The sequence below is a fragment of the Eurypyga helias genome, unplaced genomic scaffold, assembly GCF_000690775.1.
Source record: "Eurypyga helias isolate BGI_N326 unplaced genomic scaffold, ASM69077v1 scaffold14103, whole genome shotgun sequence".
Lineage (NCBI taxonomy): Eukaryota > Metazoa > Chordata > Aves > Eurypygiformes > Eurypygidae > Eurypyga > Eurypyga helias.
This window is the reverse complement of record NW_010243496.1, coordinates 87841-88849: the sequence shown is the minus strand read 5'-3', so window position 1 is coordinate 88849 and position 1009 is coordinate 87841. Positions and strand designations below refer to the sequence as shown.

Here is a 1009-nt window from a genome sequence, read left to right as displayed (position 1 = left end):
CCTCTAACTTTCATAGGACTTGGATGATACGTAGTGTGCTTAAATTTAAATTTATTCCTGGTCCCAAGAGTCCCCCAGCTTTGGAATGACTTGGCATTCCCTTGGGATGGCATCATCTCCAGCACTTGGCAGATTTTCCCCTGTTGCTGTAATTCAGTCTTTTAATACAACCCCACCCCTCTGCACACCTGCTCTAAAACTAGACTGGACTGTAAAAGTCAGGCCAACATCAGTGTACTTTAAAAGAAAAAAAAGGTCGTCCACGACAACACCTCCCGAAGCGAACAAGCATTAGCCTTTTGTTTACCGCCCGCGTGGGAACCCCCCGGCCGTCCAGCGGCTTTGCTGGCCGGCAGAGCCAGCTCGCCTGGCGCACGCGGCAGAGGTGGAGGCTGGGCAGCGGCACCTCAGCCAAGAGGGGACAGTTTGAAAGGGGCGGCACGGGGAGCTGCGACGCTCTGCCTGGACGTAGGCTTCACCGTAACCTCTTCCCGGGATCGTATCCGTTTTTAAGTGCGCTGTGCCCTCCCGAGTTTGATGGGTGCGTTGGCTTATGTTAGAACGGCAGGTTGTAGCCCAGACGGATGGAAATGAATTTTGCATCCGAAGCCTCTTCCTTTGGGCTCCCCACCGGGAACGCAACCCTCAGAGAAAGGCACCAGAAGTTGTGTGCCTGGCTGCAGCCTCCCCCTTGGTGTTTGTTTTTCCCTGGATGACAAACAAGCCATGTGAACACCCTCAAGATGTTCAGGGAATGTTGTCTGTAAGTGCCGGGGTAGATGCTTCACTGCCCGCTTCGAATTCCAGGTCCTGAGATCGACCCCTTCTGGTACGTGGTCCGCGGCGTTCGCCCCATCGGTCGCTTTGGGAAGAGGCAGCCGAGAAGCAGCCGTGGCAGCCCGAGGCCCGTGCGCAGACACCTGGATTTCACCTTGAACGCTTTGTGGGAGCAGAAAGTGTTGGGCACGGGAGACGACGACTGGTGATCTCTGTCCCCCGCCGCGGTGAG

The 1009-nt window shown here is 55.9% G+C and overlaps 1 protein-coding gene across 1 annotated transcript in view; it reads left to right on the top strand.

Moving 5' to 3' along the window:
* Positions 1–986, top strand: part of PRLH (prolactin releasing hormone) — a 1970-nt gene extending 984 nt beyond the window's left edge. Inside the window, exon 2 of the mRNA XM_010149451.1 lies at positions 808–986. Coding sequence (XP_010147753.1) covers positions 808–986 — 179 coding nt within the window. The remainder of the gene's footprint in view (positions 1–807) is intronic.
* The last annotated feature ends 23 nt before the right edge of the window (positions 987–1009 follow it).